Below are 22,105 nucleotides of genomic sequence, written 5' to 3'. Positions count from 1 at the left end.
GGTGACACGTCGGACGGCGGCGCCAGCGCCAGCGGCGACTCTTCCAAGAGAAGCGGGAGTGACGTTTCCGCGGTGCTTCTCTCGTTCGGCGAGAACAGGCGAAGAACTGACCCCCATTTCTTCTCTAGGGCCGGCATGGAACGGCTGGACCAATAGGCGCTGCTCCTTCAAGGTTCCAGAATTGGGCCGGGCCCACCTCCTCCGTTACTTAGCTGCAGCTGCAGCTGCTCCTCCTTCTCCTTCTCTTCAGGACCCCACGCCGGTACCAGGTTCCCTCCCCGCCTCGTGGGAATGGTCCCTTGCTGCCTTGATCCCCAAGAGTGCTGTGCGGGTTAAAGAGGCCCCTTGGGATCTTCCTGGGTGGGCAGGACCCTGGTTCTCCACCCCGGAATCCCCGCACCTTCCGAGTGCGCTTCTTCGGTGCTTGCTGTCCTCCCGCTTTTGTCCCCTTAATTTAGCCTCCTCCGTTTTTTGTCAGGGTCTTGTCCCCTCGGCCGGTGCCATGCGCTTCTCTTCGCTTCTGTCGCTCCTGCGTCCCGTGGGGCCTGTGGTGGTTGGGGTGTCTCTAGGTTTCACGCTTAGCCTGCTCAGTGTAACCTGGGTGGAAGAGCCGTGTGGGCCCGGCCGTGGCAGCCTTCGTGATGGGGGCCTGGAGCAGCATCAGCATCAAGGAGGGCAGGGCAACGCTGCCCGCAAACCGAATTCTGTCTCTGGGGGGCTAGGCACAGAGCCTGAACAGAGCTGGGAGCCCCACGTTCTGCCCTACAAGCCTCTGAACTCAGGGAAGGCAGCCAAAAAAACCATCAGGTACCTATGGGGAAGGGGAACTGGAGAGGTTGGGGAAGATGGGCCTAGGACAGAAGCTCTTTTCCAAAGGGGATTGGGATTCCTTCTCTGCCACCATTTGTGTTGGGCAGCGAGTGCATAGAGCCTTACAAACACCTTTAGCCTTTTGTAAATGCTGATGCAGATCAGCAACTGGGTTAGGCCTGATTGTGGGTCTGATTAGTTCTTGGACTACTGGCATCAATATTTAGGCAATAGGATTGCTTTCATATTAGAGCAATCTTCTGAACTACATCACAACAGCCCCATGAAGTACATGACTAGGAAATGAAAATTTGAGGGCCAGTTCGCTGGTGCCACTAAAACCCCACTGCTTAGGGGTTTATCTTCTGATTTTAATATATTGGAAACCAGTTTAGAAAACCTTAGCTTTGAAGTATGGCAAACTAAGTTTTAAAATAAATAAATAAATATGCTTTGCATGTGCTTGTGTGTACCCATTGGCTCCCTTTGGAAGTGGGTGTGGCTAACAAGTTTGGTTAACCACGTTTTACATGACTTGCAAACCTAGGAGAAGCTAAAAAGTTAAGCAGTTATCAACCTGAAAATAAAGGCCTAATCTTCAGAGGGGCGGGTTGTGTCCAGAAACCAGAATTCCAGAGTGGTAAGTGATACTAAACATGGTTTACAAAACCACAGGTGACTTATTGGCTGCACTACTCATGGGCAGAGCCAGTATGTCCAGAGTAGTGTGCAATCAAAATCTTAAGAAAATAGGAGAAGAATAAAATAAAGGCAAAAACAAAATATTTGTTAAAGGTGAACCATAACTGTCAGAACCTACGAAAGTCCTGCCAGAAAACCTCCTAAAATCCAGTACAGGCTTGGAGGCAGCTTAGTTTTTTCTAGGAGAGAGTCCTACAACTGAGATGCTGCTACAGAAAAGGTCTCATTTCACAGATCATCTGACCTGGTTCCCCTTGACCATGGTATATGCTACTGAGCCTCAGTGGAAGACTTTAAATTATGAGAAGGCTTATATGGGCAGAAGCCTTGGGCTTAAGTGGATACAGATTTATAAGTCAAAATCAGCAAACGTTGTTGAGAATCAAACTGTTGTCAGTGTTGGACATAATATATAACCAGCATTACCAATCATTGATAACCTTTTCCTCCATGAATTTGGCCGAGACTTTTTTAAAGCCATCCAAAGTGATGGTCATCTCCCCCCCCCATCTTTGTTGATAAAAGGGCTGAACCCTTTTTAGTGCTGATGTCTTGGGCTGGTGAGTTCCACAGCTTAAGTCATCAGCTCTTGAAAGAGTAGTTCCCTTATAGTCATTCATAATTCAGCTGCAGCTTCCTGGGCCGCTGTATTAGCAGTTGAAGGTAACTCCTACTTTTAAAGGATCTTTGGAATTAGAAGGGCCTACGGGAAGGATTTACACCTTGTTTTTTTAAACAATACCCAAGATTGGAGGAAAAGTGGGGTGCAGGCAGCATGATTTATTTATTTATTTATCAAATTTGTCACCGCCCATCTCCTCTGACTGGAGGGACTCTGGACGGTTTACAATATAGAATAAATATACAATTTATTTTGTATATGATGCTGCAGAGCTGTTACCCATGGGTTTCTGGTTTTGTTTTTGTTTTTGCAGAGTTGTTCTCTGGTAGTGGGGCTTGAACTCAATGGATCTCTGCACCTGATCTCCCACAGGAAAACTTGGGGCCGCACTCTCACTATTCAGGAAGTCCTTCTGTGCAAATAGTTTCCTTTAGAAAGAGGTGGGCTAGAAGGAGGAGGAGTGCTGATGGCAGCTGCTCCCACAAACTAAGCAGTGTGGCTGTGGCTTATTCTGAGCAGGCTGGATGAGAGGGCTGAGTCACACAACTGTTTGGGGTTCCTTCAAAGTATTTTCAGACAGTGGGTTTTTTTTTTTTAGATTAAGGGCGGACAGAAAGTAGATCAGGATCTGCTGTTAGGTTTCTGGGGGATTTGCAGGGGATCAGGACAAGTTCCTGATTCATTGTTTCCATTAGCAATGAGGTGCTACCAAGTCTTAAATTATGCTGCAGAAAAGAAGAATGTGCAAAGGGGGAAGAAGTCATCCAAAGTGGTCTCCCCCCCTCCCCATCTTTGTTGATAAAAGGGCTGAAACCTTTTTAGTGCTGATATCCAGAACAAATACTGGGGTGAAGAGTATATGTCTCCTCAATCTGCTCTGTAGTAGTTGGTTGATTTGCAGGGTTAATAAAAATGAAGCAGAGAAATAACATATGTCAGGGCTCTGCACATTTTGAAAATCATTCAGAAGAAGTGCTTTGGACTTTGCACAAGCACAGCAGCTTTCTGCTATTTATTAAAGCATGCAAGCCTCCCCACCCCCCAAAAGATGCATGTACTTTAAACATCGCCTTGAAAATGTATTGCTTGAATTATTCCATTGATTGGGACAGCCACAATTTTTTTGCAGGTTCATGCAGAGGTTTAAAGTGCTTTAACATAACAGCCAAGACATGCTCTGCTTGTGTGAGGTCTGAAACACTTCTCCAAATCATTTTTAAAGCTTGCACAGCTATAATAAATAAACATTCACATTTGATTTTCAAGTGACTGCATTGTCTAGTTATTTCAACTAGATACTATTAATATACTGCATATTGCATATTAGTTTCCCTTACTGTTAGTTCACCCCCATATTGCAGATGGGAGGAATTGAAATTAAGAGACTGTGGCAGGCTAAATCCACCTAGTGAGTTCATAACAGAGGCAAAATTCAAATCAAGTGCTTCATGATTTGCATTTAGGTCTCTTAAATACTGTACAGCTTATTTAATTTGGATCTATTCCTTCATGGAAGCCCTTCTCTTGCAGGGACTCTGCATTCCTAAGTCTGCTATCTTAGATACTCTGGAAAAAAGATGGGATAAGAATCTTTTCAATTCTCAAAAGGAATATTTTGTTACTGAGAAAATACATTTCTCCCAATGCCACTTCTATAATATTACAAGTGCTCTAGTTTCCCTCCCTTCCTCCCTCCCACAGCAAAGTGTGTCAAATGTTACAGTTACAGCCATAAAGTATAGGAGTGCTCACACATCTATTTTGTGGCAAGGAGAAGAGAGGGAAACTGAGCGTACAAACAAAATTCCTCTTGGGGACAACCCCCCCCCCCCGGTGATTGGGGAATTTTCTGCTTATTGGGCATGAATTGCTTGTCTACTATTAGCTTAAAGCATAAACTAACAAAACTCCCTTTGTGCAGTGCTGCTCACCTCCATCTATTGTACCTTGACTGTATATCCTTCTGAGGAATAACGGGGTCTAACATGCATTTGAGGCACACCTTTGATCAATTTCTGGTGGGTGGCTTCTGGCCCAAATTGGATAAAAATATTACAGCAGCACCTATTTCGCCCTTACATACTGTCTGATCCCACTTTATCATGCTGTGCTACCATTAACTGTTAATTTGCAGTGAGGCAGAAAAGTTGGCATTGTGTGTGTGTGTGTGCTTTTCCAAAGCCTTAGACTGTCCTGAAATGGCTGGACCTCCCTGTTTTTATGTCCCCACACACACATGCAAGTACTGATTTCTGGTCTTTTCCAGTAGCCTACACAATGCTGTCACATTTCTGAAAAGCACCCTGGCTCTTTAGTCCTGCATTCGCATCTCCCTGTGGCTGTCAGATGGTGGACTGGGGAGTGTGTGTGTGGATCAGAGAATGTGTATATGTAAGCTTATGTTTAAAGCTTCCCTGGCTGATGGCAGATTGCTTGGCCCATTCAATAATTAAAAATCTATCCAATTTTCTTGGGCAAAAAGAGCAAATTACACAAGAACTCTGGTGATTCTGCATCCAGAGGAGCACAATCTGTGACCCCTTGCTTAATTTCATTTGGCCTTCGTCCTAATTTAGACAGTTCTCTGAAAATCTGACCCATGGCAAGAGTGATTGCTTCTTGGCAGGATGAGGAAAAAGACAGATGCACAAAGACGGAATCCTCTCCACATCTGACTTTGCCTTTCCCATTCTGCTAGCGTGCTGTTCCAAAGAGATTGCATCAGAGCAAACGCAGCCGTTGCATAAAACCAAAATAAAACTGTTTTCCCAGCCTTGCATTAGTCCAAATTCCAGGACAGGGAATAAGCAGGATGATAGAATGAAACTGGATATGTAGTTGAGTGCTCTCCAGATGGTTTGGACTACAGCGATTTACTCTACTACTTGGTTGTTGAGAGCCAAAAACCAAACATTGATGGGCAGGAGTTTATCCCTGAGATCCTAGGCATCCTTGGATGCAACCAGTTGGTATCGGGATGCACCTTGTTCATTGCCCTCTCGCTACAATTGCTGCTTGTGTAAAATGAGTTGCTCTTGTCCCCAGCAGAATAGCTGAGTAGCAGAGGAGGTGGCACATGCTTTGTGAATTCAGGAAAGAAAAAGCCAAGCTGATATATGCAACTGGTCACCTAGACATTCCTAAGCTGCCTGCATCTGTAGCAGTAGGAGGGTGGGTGTGCAGGAAGATAACTTTTGGTGCCGTATCCTGTTGGACTGTGCACATCTTACAGAGACAGACAGAAGGTAAAACTAAGAGTAACCTTGCTGTCTGTCACCAGATGGGGCTATGCAATCATCTTGGATACTCCGTGCACAAGGTAGCATTGTGCGTATGGGTGGATTGAGGCATGTATTCCTCTACTCATCTCTCCACTGCTTCTTTTGGTCCTTCTCCTTGAGGACAATGTGAGGATGGAAGGAAGGGGTGCAGTGGTTCCTCAACCCTCAGTAATTACCTGGGCATAACTGAAAGGAAAGAGACTGTCTTTTAGGTAACTGAGCTGAGACTTGGGAGAAGGGTTTTTCTGGAAGTTTTTCTTTTCCCTAGATGTTATATTTAGGCTTTCTGCCTTTTATCTCTAGGTTGGGTTCTCAGCACCAGTGGGTTTACCATCTTATCTTATCTGAGCTTGCTCTGGGAAGTTTGAGGTCATTCTGTTTGGCTTGTGGTCAGCTGGGTCATGAAACCTCCTCAGTGTAGCATCCCCTGCTCATAATTGGTGCTCAGACCAAAGTTTGGTAAGTATTTAAGGATGCATCAAAGACTGCAACATCTGTGCAGCCTGGACAATCCCCATTAGTTTTGCACAGATCCCTGTTAACTGCATGTAGCAGCCAGAGAAGGGGCTGATGCTGAGGTCATCTTAGTGTAGAGATTTCCACATTGTGGTGGGCAATATGTCTTCTCTTTGGCTAAGAAGGTGATTCAAAAGATCCAGGGCAGTGAACTTTCCTAGAGAAAGGCAGACACCTCCTAGGATTACAGAAAAGGAAATTGGGTGGGTAGGTGCATGAATGAGAATACTGCAGATGGAGGAAGCCAGGAGATTTGCTAATGTTACAGTTGCATGTTTTTTTTTTAATAGTTGCTCAGTTTATTACTTCCTTTCAGTAGAGTATCAGTTCCTCTAATTACGGAGACATCTGCTCTTCTAAGAGTGTTACAGAGATTCTGTGTGTTCAATAGATACCGGTGGTTAATTCAACCAATTGCTAGCAGGGAAGGCCACATGACCTTCTGGGAATTTTTCTTTATCCTTGTGTGTTCTCTCTTTACCTTTCTAATTCATTCTTCCCCCTTTATGCTCTATTCGATTGGCACTTCATTTCTCTCTCCCCAATGAGAATAGGCTTTCTTTTGTTTCTTACTTTCCAGCGGTGATGATCTGAACTTTTTTTCACTCCTCATTTTTGTTCCTTTTTGCCATGTGTGTGAGGGTATATAACATCTTAATATTTAGGACCGTGCCCTCTGCTGCATTCCATTTCTCTTCCGAGGGCCCCAAATTAAATTTCTGTGTGCTGGCTGAGATCAGCAGAGAGGAGAGATTGAGTGAGTTATGTTTCCACAGGAGAGAGCAATGAACAGGAAGTGGAGGCTTTGAATGAGTCTACTCTGAATGAGGTTAGAGATGGGAGTGGCCGGACAGCAAGGACATCCTGCTGCATTTGAATTAGGGAACTCTGAAGCTAATTGTAGAGAAAGGCCATCTGTCTTCCAACACTGTAATGTTAATAGTGAGCCAGGTAAATGCTTTCCCCCATCCTTTGCTTGATCCAGCTCCTATGCATTTCCTCTTGCTATGAGGATGGGTAAAGCCATAATGGGACGAGGGCAAACAGGAGTTCTACATCCATGTAAGACATCCCCCCTCCCTTCCAGGGGGGTTGGCCTTATGTAAGATAAGCATCAACCTTCAGGTTTGTGTAATGAAACTCTTGACAGGTTGCTCTGCCTTTTGATATTTTAACAACTCAGAACTAGGAAGACAGACCAGCATGGTTTGTAAGCCAAAGAAATCACAGTAAACATTTACGAGAACTAAGAGCAGTCTGTTTTTATGAAACAAGAAACTAAATCTTAAACAGGTTGATTGCAGATTTTTTTCTGTTGGTGCTTGAGTAAGTGAACTCTTAGCAAGTACTGATGAGCTATTTAATAGTGAATAATTAGAGATGCATAGGCATATAAGAAGTTCCTTTTAACTCTATGAAGAATGAATGGTGTTAGAGTAGTAAAATTAGCTCTCTGACCTTTTCAACGGATTGAAGAAAAATTATCTAGGATTTATTTTAATATTGGCTTGATTTATATAACATGCTGTTTTACTTATTGATTTTCTATCCCACCTTTATTATTTTTACAAATAACTCAAGGCGGCGAACATACCCAATACTCCTTCCTCCTCCTGTTTTCCCCACAACCACCACCCTGTGAGGTGAGTTGGGCTGAGAAAGAGGGACTGGCCCGAGGTCACCCAGCCAGCTTTCATGCCTCAGGCAAGACTAGAACTCAGTGTCTCCTGGTTTCTAGCCCATTGCTTTAACCACTTCATACCATGTATTCTGAATAGATAAAATTAATAAACTTTTCTATCTTTTCCTTTCATTTACTGATTCTTCAACATGCAGGATAAGATAGGCTTTTCCTAATGTGGAAGCTTTGTTTTGGGGATTTATTACCTTGTACTCAGCAAATTTTGAGTTGCCAATCTCAAATCTGCTTGGGAAAGATAGGCAATTCCTGGGAAAAGGCACACCCAGTCTCAAAGCCATTCCTCACTGGAGAAAAAGGACCTGCCATTGCAGCCACAAGATTATGATGAGAGCCCAGATTTCTTGGACACTGAATTCTAATTTTAATACCCTCCCCTCCTCTTCCTCTCATGCCCTTTGTGCTGCTTTTGCTATTTTCAGCTCAACTGGAGATTATGATTAGCTCTTTCCAGGAGACTGATCTGGGAGTTGCAGCTGATGTCATCTGGTCTGGGAAGGAAAGAGTACTAAAGCAGATTGGATCAGGATACCTACTCTCTGGCATTTGATTTATTTCTTTGGCTGGAATTCTGACTTATGGTTGTGTATAGTCACAACACACCAGAATCATTTGACATAATAATTTACTCCGATGTCTGACAGGAGACAACTTCTGCCAAGCTTTGTCCTTCAGGGAAATCCCTGACTTGTTTTGCCAACAACTTTCTCCTTCAGAGAGTGGAGGAAGACAAGAGGATCAGCTGCTCCTACTTGATTTTAATCAATAGGGAAGACTTAGCTGAGGAAGTGAAAGTAACAGGTTCATTGGAGGATAGTGACTGTGTAAGGTTGGAGTTCCTGATTTTAAAAGAAATAAAAACTCAGAGTAGTCAAACACATATCTTCAGAGGTGGATTTTAATACACATAGAGTAATAATAAGTAGGATCCTGTGGGAAGAGAGACTAATAGGAAAAAGACCTCAAGATGGGTGGGAATTCCTGAGAACATGTCCTTTATTATAAAGGACAGTCCTTTATTTCAGAAAGCTGTCCTTTAGATTTATTTAATTTAATTATTTTTTTGGTTTTGCTTTTGAATTTTCCTTTGTAAAGCAAAGTTTTAAACACGAACCTCTTTCAGATTCGCCCCTTTTTCAGATTTGTCCTTTATTTTTTCCAAGAAAATATGGTCAGTGTACATTAGAAGCACAATTGCAAACAATTCTAGTTAAGATAAAAATGGAGGACACTGAAAAAAGCCAGTGGGGCTGTAAAAAAGGCTTAATGAAAATCTGAAAACAAAAAGGAGGACATACAGGAAATAAAATGAAAGCCAGTTCACAGAGAAAGAATATAGACAAGTTCAACTGTGTTAGGAAAGTGAACACTAAGAGTAAAGAATGCTAAGAATAGTCACAACAAAAAAGGCTTGTATAGATAGATACTATAGATTCAAAGCAAATGTAAGACTTAGTTGCTCCGTGAAGAAGGCAAAATGCTATAGATACTCAAGAAATGGTAGAACTACTCACCTCCTATTTTAATAAAATCTTCAACAGAAGCAATGTGTTCTATTGTGAAATTGTGAAGAGTAGGCTGAAGAGGCAGGACAAAGCTTCAGACTGATAGAAAATGACCAGGCAATACTGCTTGATTTTGAGTCAGTTTAAATCTTCAGGACCTGGTAAACTACTTCTAAGGGTACTAAAGGAGGCATGGCCAAACCCTTTTATAGTGTCCTTGAGAGAACCTAGAGAATTGGTGAAGTGCCTGATGATTGGAGATGTGGTCCCTAACTTCAGAAAGGGGGGGGGGGAAAGTTCCAGCAAACTATAGATAGTTGGTGTGACATTGACACCTGAGAAGGTTCTAGAGCAGATTATAAAGAGATTGACCAGTAAAGACCTTGAAAATAATGCAATAGGTATCAGAAGTCAGCATGGATTGATCAAGAACAAATTTTGCCAGTTTAATCTCATTTTTTGACTGGTAACTTTCTTAACTGAATGTGAGTATACTGTGGACATAATCCATTGTGTCTTCCAAGCATTTGACAAAACCCATCCTGACATCTGATTTACATGTGGCCATATAGCTAGTTCAGAAATAGTCTCAGAGAGTGCTTTTTAGTGGTTCCTTGTCAGGAGAGAAATATCAAATGGAGTGCTGCAAAGATCAGCCCTGGCTTCTGTACTCTTCCATATTTCTATTAATGAGTTGGATGAAGAGGTTGGAATGATGATCAGACTTGCAGATGATACATAGAGATAGCCAATATCCTAGAAAACAGAAATAAAATTTAAAATGATCTTAATTACAGTAGTTGGAGAAATGGACTCAAAGTAACATAATACATGTTGTTAAAGAAACAAACGCAAGGTGCATCATCAAAGGAACAAAAATTAAATGCACAGGGTTAGAATGGGAAATACATGATGGGGCTGCAAAAGAAGATGAACCAAGAGAGATTTAATTTTCTAGTTATCAGAAATAATTGTACCGCTCTGTTCTGCATTAGTTAGATCCACCTTGAACGCTATGTTCAGTTCTGTGCTATGCACTTAAAAGAGTCGGGCAGTGAGATAGAGAACAAAGGTGATCAGGGGACTGGAAATTAAGACCTATAAAAAGAGATTTAAAGGCACTGGGTATGTTTAGCCTTGAGAAAACATCAAATACCTGCATGATAGGAAGGTCAGAACTTGTTCTCTCTTATTCTGGAGTGTGGGTCATGGAATAATAGATTGAAATTACAGGAAGGCAGATTCCAGTTGAACGTTAAAAACAGCTATCTTATTGTGAGAGCAGCTTGACCAGTTAGAGCATTGATAGGCTTCCTTTTACTTAATGTGTTCAAGTAGAAGCGGGACAGCCCTCTTTCTGGGATGCTCTGTTTTGGATTACTGCATTGAGGAATGGCTGCTTCTGACATTATGATTCTGAACTACATGGCATGTACAAAGTCCTTTGGTTATAGCAATTGAATGTGGATGTTATAGTGGCATTGCTGTTATGCCCGATACTTCATCTTGGATGGAACTTGCTTCCAAAACTTGAAAATGGAATCAGATCTCCTTAGTGGAAAGAATTATATGGAAAAGTAAACCTCAAGGAAAGTCGAGAGTTTTCCTAGATGAGAAATGAGTAAAGAACTTTGAGGGCAATCAAATTACTCTCTGGTATGTTCTGAGGTGTCCCTAGCCTCTTTTTTCCTTTGTGCTCTCATTGCCAGAGTTATAGTTGGATCCGGTGGCCACGATCTGCTTGTTCCAGATTGTGCATGATGAGATTCAGAATTGTTTACCTAAGTAAATAAGCTCTGAGCCTATTTATTCTTGGCTATTTGTGTCGTTTCCCAAAGACTGAGCAGGGCTAAAGAGTTGACATTCTTCTACCAACTTGCAATTGACTCTCCAGGATATTATTAGTCCTGCCCAGACAGTGGGCCCCCCCACTTGTATACTCCAGACTCTGACCTATTATGGTGATCACCTTTTTCGTGGGTTTCCAGAACAGGCCCCTCTGAAGGAACAGCATCTCATTTTAAAATTGCATACTTGCAACACATTAAAAGTTTAAAAGTCTTTTTTGTTCTTTACTTAGCTCTTGATGGCTCAGCTGGTTGGAAGCACATACTGTACCTCTTTGTAGGGAGCACAATCTTTTAACAAGGCACAGCATTCTGAGACATCGTTACAAATACAGTGATATTTAGTATTTTTGCAGGTATAATATGTAAAAGTATAATTTTTGCTCTTTGAACCAAGTAGGATTTTAGCTTTTGTAAATGCCCAAATGCCAGAGATACTTACACACACACACACACACACACACAATTTTTGTGAGTGGCTTGCCATTGCCCTCTTTCAAGGACTGAGAAAGAGTGACTGGCCCAGGGCCACTCAGCTGGCTTTGTGCCTAAGGTAGGACTAGAACTCACAGTCTTCTGGTTTCTAGCCTGGTGCCTTAAATGCTACCCCAAACTAATATGCAGCATTATTGATGAAGCAACAATAATGTACGTGGTGCTTTACAGAATAGGATAGCCAAAAGGTATGAAGACCCCTCCCCATCTGGGGGTGTAGCTTTCAGATCAGAAATGTGATGTTGGGAAGAGAAAGGAGGTAGAGTGCAGCAGAGGTAAAGATAACAAAGGATACCTGTGAACAAGTGTCCTGTAGTAATGTATGCTGTAACAAGACTAAGGTATGTCTAGTGATCATTGATAGTTGGGAAGGAGATATTAAATAGGGGAGCATGGAACAGGGTGTGGCTGATTAACTGGAGAAGTGAATAGGAGCAGGTAGGCTACATCAGTTTACTGCAGATCGTATTTGCTTATACTCCCTTTGGGGGGAGATGGGCGGTGACAGAAATTTGAAATATAAATACATACATACATACATACATACTGTATATAAGGTAATGATGTACATGGAAACTGCTTTTCATATGGTTTAGGCACAGGTGGCTGTGATCTTTATATAAATACAGAAATCTCATTACAATAGTTTTTCCACCCAGTTGTCATCTCCTGCACCTTCCTTGGCTGAGTGAAGACCAACATGATTTTCCTCAACCATTTGGAACCATAATGTTTTCATAGGCATGTATATGTGCTCTAACTGTATCAGGCTGCACTACAAAGAACCGTATTCTACCATAAGCAGATTCTTATGTACAAGAGCAAGCAGGGTTGAAGACAGTGGATTTTATGGGAAAACTGGGTTCATCTCCAAATATGTCCATTGTCAGTGTGGAACTTCCACTAGGTAGTGTGTATTCTTCAAATACTCCCAAAGGTGATTAGTAAAGTAAGCAGACATTTTGTGGTTTAAGCATCCCACCCCTCAAATGCTATTCTGACCTTGCTGGTAAGATAGGAACAGGCTATTTGGCACTGGATCTCTTCTTAAACTGTTGGAACAAGAAGCTCTAGGGTTGGGACATTTTGACAGAGGTATTTGCACATCTCTAGAAATTGGCCAATTGCTGTGAAACACAGGGCTGAGATGCCCTTCCCTTGATTGGAAGGATGTGATTGGTGGAGAAGAAGGGACTTAACAGTCTTGTTTTCTTTTCTTTCCTTTTTTCTGCATGCCTCCCCTATTCCTGAAGGACCCGATACATCAGCACAGAGCTGGGTATGCGACAGCGTCTCTTTGTGGGTGTGCTGACCTCAAAGAACACGTTGAACTCACTGGCAGTGGCAGTGAATCGCACACTAGGCCACCGGCTGGAGCGCCTGATCTACTTCACAGGCACCCGGGGGCGCAAGGTGCCCCATGGCATGATGGTGGTCACGCATGGAGATGAGAGGCCCATCTGGAACATGTACCAGACTGTCAAATACGTGATAGACCATTACCTGTCTGACTTTGATTGGGTGTTCCTGGTGCAGGATGATACGTACGTCGAGGCCCATCGGGTGAACCGCTTGGCCTCTCACCTCAGCATCGACACTCTGCTCTACATGGGCCGGCCAGAGGAGTTCATTGGCGGGGACACTCAGGGACACTACTGCTACGGTGGCTTTGGTTACCTCCTTTCCCGAGCTCTACTCCTGCGTTTGCAGCCTCACTTGGAAAGCTGCCGGAATGATATCTTGAGCGCACGCCCTGATGAGTGGCTGGGCCGCTGTATCATTGACTACACAGGAGTAGACTGTGTGGCGGAGCAGGAGGTGAGGCTTTCTTCCCCCTGATGTGGCTGCGTCCTGTTTCCTCTTCCTGTGGGGATGGCTCCGCTTGGGCGATAGCTTCACAGTCACAACTTTTGAGAAAAGGAGAAGAGGGGAAACCCTTTGCTCTTACCACATGGAGGGTTCAAGGAGGGGAGCCATGATATGTGTGGCGTGCAGTTATCAGACATCTCCTGTTCAAGCTCTTACCCTAAAGCCTCATTGGGCTTTCAGAATCAAAGAGACAAGTGGTTTGTTTGTTTGTTTGTTTGTTTGTTTATTTAAAAGTCTGAATCATTTTGAAACAGGAGATGCTTTTGGGTTGGGCCCTTCTCACTGAGGGAATGTTACTTAGCTGTTGTTTTTGTAGCTCTAACTACTATTTTAGTACTGGCAAAGCTTTCCTTTTTGCATAAAAGGCAGGCAATTTTCTATTGCTCTGTCGATTGCTCTGTCTCTCATGGTAAGGAGCACTTGAGACTTAAAGTAATTAGCACATTTGCCTTTCTGCTCCCAAGCGAGAGCTGAATTAAGAAAACAGACTTTCAGAACTGTTCGGTCCCATCCCATCTCCAGACCAAGGAGTTCAGTCCCATAGCAGCAAGAGCAGGATGACTTGAAGAGTGGTAAAATAAAAACCAAACAACAAGAATAATTTACCCAGTGGATGTTTTCATTCAGAGTAGACAGAGTTCCAAAGATCAGGAGTGGCTTGAGAGAATAGTATGCTACGAAATATGTTCTTGGTCATTCCTGCCCTCCAACTAAAAGCTGAGTGTGTTCTTCAGCAGTGCTTTATTTTGCTAGTAAACCAGAGAGAGGTGCTGGTTAGCCTTTGGGTATCTTTGCAGGAGAGGCTGAATTTCCAGACTGACACGCTTCTCTCCCTCTCCCCTGCCAGGGCTTACGCTACCATTACTTTGAGCTTGGGAAGAACACAGACCCTGAGAAGGAGAGTGACCCACAATTCAACGCTGCATTCACTGTTCATCCAGTGCTGGACCCTCTCCAGATGTATCGGCTGCACAAACACTTCGCTCGTGTAGAGCTGGAGCACACTTACCAAGAGATCCAGCAGCTACAGGTAAGGTGGGCAAACTACAAGATACTAGGCCTCTGAGTGGCTGATCCAAGGGTCCCTTGACTCTTTTGACATGTGCCTGCTGTCACTGTGATGCCACATTAATTTATCAGGAAAATTGGTCATGTTGGGCAGTACCAATAAGAACAGTCTTCCTTAACCTGGGTAGCTTCCAAATGTGTGGAGTTCAGTTCCTGGAATTCCTCACCCCATTGGCCATTCTGGGGAATCGGAATCCAACACATCTGAGGAATTGGGGAGAATTGCAATAGAAGCTATTCCTCTTGTCGTATCTGTTAAGATAGAAGTAGACCAGTTCTTGTCCCTTGGCCAAATCTCAGGTTCACTTTGTTCCTTCTTCTAGTAGGAAGGGAAAAGAAAAGAGAAGAACAGAAGGTGTTGGGATATGGCAAAAAGAAATAGAATAAATTTGTCCCACCCATTTCTGGCTCTGGCTCTGACCATTGTTGGCACAGCCCTGATTGATTACCTCAAGGGAATGTGGCCAGAAAAATGGTTTCTGCCCTCTGTTCCTCGGCTACTGAAAATGTCTCTTCTCTAAGGTGGACAATGTCAGTCTGCTTTATTCTTTTGAACACAATAGAACGTTGGAAATAAATTATTTAATGGGGCTGCCCATCCATCTGTCCAGTAGCAGAGTACAGGTAGTCCTCAGTTAATGACAATTGGGACCAGAATTGCTATCGCTAAATGACACAGTTGTAAAGCACAATGTCATGTGACTGTGCTGCTTAGTGCTGTTGTTAAGTGAATACCCACAGGCGGTTAAGCAAAGAAGTCACGTGGTCACTATTTGCGACTGCCTGCCAGCTTCTCCATTGGTTTTGCTTGTCGGAAGCTGGCAAAGGAGGTCATGAATGGTGATCACATGACTGCAGGGATGCTGCAATGGCTGGAACTCTGAGGACCTGTCATAAGTATCACTCATTCAGCACTGTCACAAGTTTGAATGGTCGCTGAACAAGTGGTCATTAAGTGAGGACCACCTGTAATTCTCTGAAAACTAAACAAAAGAGGACCAAATTTGGCAGGCTAAAGAAATATTGAGTTTGAAAATGAGTTGGATCAGGCCAGGGATTAGGGAGAAAGGAAATGCAGAAAAAGTCTCTCAGTGGATCCCTGTGGGAGAGGCAACTGGGCTGCCCTTCAGAATGTTGCCTACTGTTCTGGTCTAAGCCCCCTTCCCTCCTGTCTCCACATGATCCAGAGTGAAGCTGCTATGAAGGGGGTGGAACAAATTCCAGAAGCCACACTCTACAGGCTTGTTCTTTCTAAATGGAAAATTTTGACATCTACAGTATATTTACCTGTCCTGCTTCTTAGTCTTCCTTTCCGCCTGCAACATTCTTAACTAATTAAGTAGTACAGTTAAGAGATTAGTTTAGTCTTGAGTAGCACTGATCTCTGTGTGCACCACAGCTCTGAACCCTGAATGGTTGCTTTTCCCCTACAATTTGGCTAGATTGGAGAAAGGGTCAAATCTTAAAGGAAAATAAGGATTTATTTGCTTGCTTATGGGCTTCATCTTTCCTCAGCCCACAGTTCTTCTCTGCAAAATCCTTTTCTTCGATTCCAACTACATTTGTTATGCTAAATGTGTGTATCTCTTTTGAGAAAAAGCTATTATTGTTGATTTGTAGGGATAAATGAGTAGGCAGAGGAAGGCTTGGCCCTCCCCCCTCTGCCCCCATTATGTTGACACATAGTGGACCAACAACACTGGTTCTCTTATGGCCCAACAACATGCACAGTTTTCAGTCTGTGTTGGCTTCTGGAAGTTTAGATGTATTTTCTGACATCTCACTAAGGGACATGGCAGTCCTTACTACTTCTTTTAAAAATGTGGGAATTAAAACAAAAGTATCCTAGGTGAAACAAAAATATTTCCCATAGTTATTTGTCCCACTGAATCTTACTGTGCGTTCTTATAGCAGTTTCCTTATTAGAAAGTAGGCAAAGAAAGAATGTAGAAGTTGGCTTGCTTCAGGAAAGGTGCCAGATGAGTCCAGACAGGAGTCTGCTGTTGCTAATTTCACTGCTGAGCCTAGCACTGGCTACCAAAATTAATCCTGACTCACAGTCTGCAACTGTGAATACTAGAAGCAAAGAACTTTTTGGTGTGACCAATGCCGTCATAACTCTGCTATTAATCTTTGAGTTTATATATAAAACCAACAGAATATGACCTGAAAACATGTTTGCAAAATATGGAACCAAGACATCTTCAGTTGTAATACATCATGTTTCATTTAATAATATTATACTAATATTTATCGCTATGACAGGTTTTCTTTCTTTCTTTCTATTGCTGTGAATTAATATAGGAGTCTACCGCCTTGGGTTATAATAGATCTTTAAGTGATTTATTTCTATCATGTCTCCACTAGGTTCATAAACTGTTTCATATAAATTATGTGCAGTCTTTTGAGTAATAAAAATGAAAATACATTTTAAAGTAACTGTACAAAAATAGAGAAAAAGGAAGAAAGAAAACATACTTTTAGGGAGGCTGTTTTCAGTGGGGAATGGAAAGAGGGCCTGCTGCTTGGATGAATGAACCCTTTGAAGGCCCTTGGGGAGGCAGCATGGTTGGTATTCAGTAGCCACCAAGATAAGGTGTAATCTCTGGCCACTGGTTGGTATTTGAGTAGATAAACAATGTGAAAGGTGAAAGGTCCCCTGTGCAAGCACTGAGTCATGTCTGACCCTTTGGGGGGATGCTGCTTTCACGACGTTTTCTTGGCAGACTATAGTGGGGTGGTTTGCCATTGCCTTCCCCAGTCGTCACCTTCCTCAGCAAGCTGGGTACTCATTTTACCAACCTCGGAAGGATGGAAGGCTGAGCCAACCTGAGAATCCAGCTTCTGCTGGGATCGAACTCAGGTCGTGGGGAGAGTTTCGGTTGCAATGCTGCCGCCTACCATTCTGCGCCACACGAGGCTACTAGATAAACTATAGGGGAAGACTATTTGAGTCTAAATAGACTAACTAGATTTAATTTATTGTGGTCTGCTCCTAACTAAATGAATCTGCTATATTTAATAATTAGAATATATTAATCAGGCAGCTAACAAAAATCCAAGCGCTATGATCTTTTCCCTGAATTGTGAGAAATAGTTTCCAAAGGGTAATAAATGCTGCCATTGTAAACTCCAGCTCTCTCTAGTAAATGTGCTAATCTCACTCCTACTTGTTGCAGAGTAAGATATCATCCATGGGTCATCCTCCTTCTGCTTAGACTTGGATCTCTTTCTAACTACTTAGCGAGGGGGAGGGGAGAAGAAGTTGAAGGAACCCTGGATTAAAGGATCCTGAAGTTCTGGTGCTAATGCTGCATTTAATCTGTTTAGGGAGTTTTTATGTCTAGACCAACTATTTGATAGGGATGTACCCTCAGAGGATTGTATAATAATACAAGCAAGTACACTGTGCAAGCGTTGATGGCAGAGCTGAGCCCCGGGCCGGATTAAATTGGAATTATTTTTGAGGAATCATTAATTTGAGACATGCATGCAATCAGAATAAATATTCGGTAACTACTGTGGCATAAATTAAATGCAATATACCATAAAAAACAAACAGTGGCATTTTAGTGCCATGAATTTGCAGACCTGTGAAAGGGAGCTCAGCTGTAAGACTCACCTGCTCAGAAATCAGAGCCTCCAACATTGCCAGCACTGTAAGAGATGGCTGAAGGCTTCTGCAGACTTTAATGGGTGTTTGATAATTAAGGAGCTACTTAGACAATTGGGTCATTTTGACCTTGTGGAGGTTAGGTGATTCCTGATCCATATTAAATAGTTTCTTTTGCTGCCCAGTTGATGCAAAATCAAGTTTATACATTTGTCCTCAAGAGAGAGTTGGATATCCAGATCTGACACATAACTATTTGGAGCATTGCTCTTGGCTGTGTGTATCATGTGCCACAGATCTTCCCTTTCCACACTCAGAGCAGTCCATGCTATAAAAGCAGGGAGATGTGACACTGCCAGGAAAATAATAGCTCACGGAAGCAGAATTAAGTAAAGCAATGACTGGGGCACAGAGAATGGAAAGAAATTAACCTGTTCCCAAGTTTTGTCATTCAGCATTTAAATGATACATGTTGATCCAGGAAGCATATAGACATACAGACTAACATTGCTGTGATAAAGCTTAGGGGGAATTGTACACACTGGACAAGTTAAGGGTGGAACTACAGCTTGCAGAAACATAATCGGGACCGTATTTTCTGTCAAGCAGCAAAGGATAATGTTGTGCTGTTGCAGACATGTGCTTAGAATGCAAAAGTCCCAGGCTCAGTCAAGACATTTCCAGATGGGATGGGAAAGACACCTCTCTAAAGTTCTGGAGGACTGTTGCCATTCACTGTAAACAGGACTGAGCTAGAAAAACTGATTTGGTTTAAGATAACTTTATGTCTTCTTACGACAGGGCCTCTCTAAATGGCCTCTTTTTAGCCTCCGGGATAGTGATTTCCATAAGTGCAGGTCCATTTGGGGAGGGACGCTGCAGATAGATCTAGATCTACAGTAGATCTAGATCTCGATCTACTTATTATTTACTGTATATATGGTTAAATATCAGCTATTGTGGATGATGTAGCCAATTTCCACCCAAATACACGTATGCTTTTACTTCATGGAGAAAAGTATTGGATGCACGTGATCCCCAGAATCGGGCTCTGACTGTGGACCTGCTGCCACCAGGTGGCAGAACAGCATAAGGCTGCACACCCAACTATTCTCTGATTCTTCTCTCCTCCTGTTAAGTAGAGAAATTCAGTGGCATGTGTGGGGAGGGGATTGTTGGGAGTGCCTTTCAGTCTGGGAAATTTGAATTGGAGTCAGTGTGTGGCCTTGGGACAAGACTTCATCTCTCTGCCTTCCTCCCCGCTCCTCTATGTTGCAGCAACATTTTTGGGAAGGGAGTTAGCACCCAAATCAGCTAAGCGTGAGATCTGCTTCTTAACCATCAGGAGACTGTGATGGGGGCTTGTGGGGGTGTATCTGAGTCTAACTCTTAGGCCCTTTTGGGGTTCAGCCAAGCAAATGTTTCTGAGCCTACCTTGATTTTCTTGCCTGCTTTTGCAGCTGGAGATCCAGAATACCAGCAGCCTTTCTGCAGATGGGGACCTGAGTAGCACATGGCCTGTAGGCATTCCTCCACCTTTCCAGCCAAAGACCCGTTTTGAGGTGCTTCGCTGGGACTACTTCACTGAAGAGGCAGCTTTTGCCTGTATGGATGGGGCCCCCAAGTGTGAGCTCCAAGGTGCAGATTCAGCTGATGTAGCAGACGTGGTTGCTGCAGCAGTGGAAGAGCTGAACCGCCGATACCAGCCAGTGCTACACGTGCACAAGCATCAGCTACTGAATGGCTACCGTCGTTTCGACCCTACCCGGGGCATGGAGTACACGTTGGATCTGCAGTTGGAGGTCATGACCCAGAAGGGGCATAGCCGTTCTGTGGTCAAACGTGTGCACCTGTTGCGCCCGCTTAGCGAGGTAGAGATCATCCCCATGCCCTATGTAACAGAAGCTAGCCGTGTCAATGTCATCTTGCCCCTGACGGCCTCAGAAAAAGACTTTGCTGCTCATTTCCTTGAAGTCTATGCTGCAGCGGCTTTTGAGAATTCTGAGAATGCCGTGTTGACCTTCCTCTTCATCTACGATCCTTTTGAAGCCCAGAAGGTGGCTCAGAATGATGTTTTTGGGGCCGTGAAAGCACACATCACAGAATATGAGCGGCGCCACCCTCAGGTGAAGATTCCTTGGATTAGTGTCAAGACAGATGTGCCCTCCCAGATTAAGGTGATGGACATCATCTCAAAGAAGCATCCAGTAGATACACTCTTCTTCGTGGCCGGGGTGAGTACTGAAGTCACCACTGAGTTCCTCAACCGGTGCCGCATGAACACTATCAACAGCTGGCAGGTCTTCTTCCCCATCCATTTTCAGGGCTACAACCCCATAATTGCTTTCCACAACCAGCCACCCCCACTTTCTGGTTTAGACCTGGTGCGTGATGCTGGCCATTTTGACCGTGATGCTTTCAATGAAGCTTGCTTTTACAATGCTGACTACATGGCGGCACGCACCCGGATGGCAGCTGATGCCCAGGACAATGAGGACCTCCTGGAGACCATGGACATCTATGACCTTTTTGTCAAATATTCCAATCTGCATGTCTTCCGTGCAGTCGAGCCTGCCCTCCTGCAGCCCTTCCGGCCCCATGTCTGCAACCCCCGGCTGAGCGAGGAGCAGTATCACCGCTGTGTGCAGAGCAGCTTGGAGGGCCTGGGCTCCCGGTCCCAACTGGCCATGGTGCTCTTTGAGCAGGAGCAGGGCAATAGTACATGAGGCCAAGCTCTCCCCTGCCTCTTTCAGCACATCCGCTCCCCTACATTCACTTCCCGAAATGGCAGAGGAGAGCCGAATGTGACTGCTTAGGCTCTGGACCTTGGGTGCCCTTCTGGCTGGCTTTACGGGTGGCCCTGGGGACAGCGGAAGAGAATGGAAGTGGATGCTGTCTGTTCCACCCTGGGGCTCTCTTGCTCTTGTTTGTCTAGCAGAAGCTCACCCTCTCTCCCAGGCCCGGAGGGCTGCCAGGTTCCGGACTCCAGTCCCTGCCTGGGGGCCGCCAGGACAGCTAGAAGAAGGGTTTTCAGAAGCATCAGCCAAGGTGGGGTGTGTTGACGTGGAGGAGACTGGGTGGCTGGCTGGAGGGACAGCTGGGGAAGCAGTGCTGGCCAGCCCCTCAGGATTGCTCAGTTTGGGGAGGATGCAAATGAACCCTCTGGACTTCAGTTTGTGGTTGCTCATTAAGTAGGTGGGAGGGCCGAGGGGTTCCTGTTGTATTTTTTTTTGTCCTGTGAACTCTTCACGGCAACCATGACTCGGGCTGCTTTAGCCGCTGCTTAGGATCAAAGGGGAAAGGGAACAATCACAGCTCTTGCGAGGAGAGCCCAGCTGCCCCTTCGGTCAGGCTGGCTCTGGCCCTGAGGGGACAAGCCCCATTTCTGCCCTTGCCTGCTGCTGTTTTTACTGCCTGCCAGGCTGCAGTTCTGCATAGGTTGCTCTTTTGCAGCCCGGTGCCCTTGCCCAGAACTCGGAGGGGCATGTCTTGGTCAGCCTGGCATTGGGACAGGGAGCTGGCAAGTCCAGAATGGAGGGAGGAGATGGTGCTCGGCTCTCCAGTGGGATTATATTTAACGTGACTTCAGCGATTTAAAAAAAACTTGCATTTTAATAAACTGGAGTGAAACGCAAGGTGTGTGTTGATGATTTTTCTGGTTATGGCTGTGTATATGGTAGAGAAAGATTGTGGAGCAGATGGGAGCTATTTATGCAATGGAACTTTTGGGAAATCAATGTGCACTCCCTAAAGCTGGAGAAGAGCAGCTGGATCTTTCAAATGAAAGAGCACAAAAAGAACAGCTGTGGAATTAGGCATCTTAGGTGTTATATCTAAAAGTATGGAAAAACAGCTAAAACTAAGTGCAGCCTATAAATCGCAGCTGCCCTTGGCTATGCTGCTCTGATTTTATAGAATAGTCTTCAGGCCTATTATTTCCTGTTGGATAATGGTCAGTGATAGAGTCTTGGTAGTCAGTGGGATAGCTAAAAGTAGAATTGGAAGCTCAGTTGAAATGGGGAGGTGAGTCCCCAGTAGAACCTCTTGGTGGAAACGGAAGATCATAGCAGGAATATGA

General features: G+C 44.0%; 1 protein-coding gene across 1 annotated transcript; it reads left to right on the top strand.

The window, feature by feature from the left end:
• The first annotated feature begins 11 nt into the window (after positions 1-11).
• CHPF (chondroitin polymerizing factor) lies at positions 12-21,662 on the top strand. Its single transcript, XM_063288960.1, has 4 exons — positions 12-807; positions 12,731-13,295; positions 14,194-14,376; positions 19,488-21,662. The coding sequence occupies exons 1-4, from the start codon at positions 503-505 to the stop codon at positions 20,751-20,753; spliced, it is 2,319 nt and encodes a 772-aa protein (XP_063145030.1). The 5' UTR covers positions 12-502; the 3' UTR covers positions 20,754-21,662.
• Positions 21,663-22,105: the final 443 nt, after the last annotated feature.

Source organism: Candoia aspera, chromosome 1 (genome assembly GCF_035149785.1).
Source record: "Candoia aspera isolate rCanAsp1 chromosome 1, rCanAsp1.hap2, whole genome shotgun sequence".
Lineage (NCBI taxonomy): Eukaryota > Metazoa > Chordata > Lepidosauria > Squamata > Boidae > Candoia > Candoia aspera.
This window is presented reverse-complemented; position numbering and strand designations above follow the sequence as displayed.